Source organism: Arachis ipaensis, chromosome B03 (assembly GCF_000816755.2).
Source record: "Arachis ipaensis cultivar K30076 chromosome B03, Araip1.1, whole genome shotgun sequence".
Classification (NCBI taxonomy): domain Eukaryota; kingdom Viridiplantae; phylum Streptophyta; class Magnoliopsida; order Fabales; family Fabaceae; genus Arachis; species Arachis ipaensis.
In genome coordinates, this window is record NC_029787.2 from 4,163,570 (window position 1) to 4,166,409 (window position 2,840).

General features: G+C 35.8%; 1 protein-coding gene across 1 annotated transcript; it reads right to left on the reverse strand.

Moving 5' to 3' along the window:
• LOC107629148 (3-ketoacyl-CoA synthase 12) lies at positions 251–2,370 on the reverse strand. The gene is made up of 2 exons (XM_016331854.2): positions 1,959–2,370; positions 251–1,798 (listed from the first exon to the last, which is right to left on the reverse strand). Exons 1-2 carry the CDS (start codon positions 2,332–2,334, stop codon positions 666–668), a joined length of 1,509 nt encoding a protein of 502 aa, XP_016187340.1. The 5' UTR covers positions 2,335–2,370; the 3' UTR covers positions 251–665.

The following is a 2,840-nucleotide window of genomic DNA, read 5'->3' on the forward strand; positions in this document are numbered from 1 at the left end:
TAAAAAGTGAAAAATATTTTCATACTTTTGATTAATTAAAAATTTATGTATTTTTAAATTAAAAAATAAAAAATTTATTTATCTTTTTTTTCTTATTATTTTTTCTTTTTCTCTTTCTTCCTTTTGTTGTTGTCACATTGCCCAAAACAAACACATTAAATACTAACAAACAAAAGCTACATAAAGAAAAGGGAGGGAGGGAAGGAGAGGGGGAGAGGAATACATATATAGTATATACCCTTCTAATGTATATATAGAAGCAACACAACACCACTTTCCTTCTTCTGGATTTATAACCACCATTCCTTGAGAGAGAAATATATAATTAAACAATAGCAAGTATATAGTTTACATAAAAATTTACTAAAAAATACACATTAACATCAATGCTTGTGAAAAAATAATCTAAAGTAAACAAAAAAATAAGCGCCTCCCCTTCGCCCCATCCTTTAATTTGTCCTTTCTTTAAAAATACATCGAAAAATTAAATATATAAAATATTCATTTTGTATCATACATCGAATCCACTCACATATTTACCAATATGCACGTTGGAAGTGTTAACAAGAGTCAGACGATGTATGATACAAAATAAATACACCTATGCTTACAATTCTAACCGAATATGAAAATAAATTAATAAAACCTTGTAATGATTGACGAGCTTACTTGAGAAAATCAGGGATCTCAGCGGTGCTTTCATCCTCAACATCATTGATCCAACTATACTTCTCCATGAAAGGGTTAGACAATGATTTTGGTGGGTAGTTATCAATGCAATCGGCCCACACATTCTCTTGATCACCTTTGAGATCTCTCATCACTTCCCACAAACAGCTATTGCATTTAAAGCCAGCACCAAAGCTTATCATGAACACCCTCTCACCTTTTCTCAGCCTCTTCTTTGCCTCCATGTACCCTAGAACATACCAAAGGCTACTGGCTGAGGTGTTCCCGAACCGGTGCAGAGTCATTCGCGCCGGTTCGAGGTCATACTCAGCCAAATCTAAACTTATTCCTATTCCGTCTATAACTGCTTTACCTCCGGTGTGGATACAGAAATGATCCACGCCGGTTTTAAAATTTAACGGCGATTTCGTCGTTGTGATAACTCCAGAACTAGCCTTGAGAGTGTTATAATTGTTATTTTTTCCCAACATTGTGATTTTCTTTATTAGGTATACAACAAAGAATCTTAGTAATTCCCTTGTTGGAAGAATCTTGGGTGAAATCACCCTCAAATTGTCAATGAAAGCTCTTGTTGCTGCTTTTGGGAGGGTTTTCCCAAGGTGAAAACCAAGTCTACCTTGTTCATCTTCCTTTTGAATGCAACAACCATAAGCTTCATCTCTAGCTCCATGATGAGTTCTCACCAAACACTTCAATATGAACATTGATTTGTGCTTCAATGTCCTCTTGTTCGTCAACAAAATCGCGCAACCGCCGCAGCGAAACAAGCAATTAGCGAGAATCATTGATCTCTCGTTACCTGAATACCAATTTGGACTCAAGCTCTCTGAAGTTACCAAGAGTGCTAGCTTATTCCTTTGCGACTTGAAAATGTTCTTTACAATGTCCAAAGAAATAAGACTAGCACTACACCCCATACCGGTGAGGTTGTAGACCTTGATGTCATGCCTTAGCTTGTATTTGTTGATGATTCTGGACGACAAAGAAGGAAGAACCGCCAGCATTGAAATATTAACAACCAACACATCAATCTCCGATGGGTTTACACCTGTCCTCGACAACAATTTTTCAATGCTATCGTTGAAAAACTCCTCCATTTCCACAATACCTGTACGTACCATAGACTCAATTGTAATTAGTTAGTCACTTTAATATACGTCAATTATAATAAAAATTAGTTTAACTTGTTAGTTATTTAATAATCTAAGTGACAGGAGACGTCTTTATGTAAAGATGATATTACAGATAGTCTGATAGTGTGTCTGTACCGTCGATAAGGGTAGGGTTTGATTCGCGGCCGTCGAAGACGTTTCTTGGAGCATAAGTTTGCTCACCAATGCCGGAGCTAACAATGGCTTTGAGGAGGAACTTGTACTCATCAAGGCCTAAGGATTGGGATCTTTTGATGACTTTCCCGCAGAACTCTGTGCCTAGCTTTCTATCATCAGAAGGTTTGTAACATTGGTAGTCCAATATGTAGCACTCTTGGTCCCTTTTCTGATCGAACAAGTTCCAGATCAGGAAACACAAGTACAATGCTGGAAGGAGGGTTAGTAAAGTGATGAGATCCATGTATAAAGAGAGAAAGAAAGAGAGAGTGTGTTTGTGTTTTGGGATTAGAACTTTGATTTGGGGGAGTGTCATTTATAAGAAGGGATGGGTGCAGTGTGAGATAATGAAGGAAAGTTCGTACGTGCTTCTGGCTAAGCATCAAAAGTGGTTGCTTTGTCTCATTTAATGCCATAATCCTTCACTATTCAAATTCTAGACAAGAGTGTGTAAAAAAATCAACTTGGGTTGGTCGAGTGCTCAGCTCACTCGTCCGCTTAAATAAGTGTCGGGGGTTCGAATTTCGTTTTGTGCATCCAGCAACCCATTGGCCAACAACAGACTCTTAAATGGAACTCCAATCTGCAATGAATTAGTCCTTAGCCTATAGGATTGGAAGATACCGTGGGCAACAAAAAAAAAGACAAGAATGTGTAAATCTTCTAATAAACTCTTGTTAATACATGCTATAATCTCTTTCTATATATATATAAAACAAAAATTTTTGGACTAGTGATTTTTAATATTTTTTTTATTATTTAATTAGTATAAATATTAAATTATTTTTAATAAATAAATTTTATTAATTTATATGTATAAAT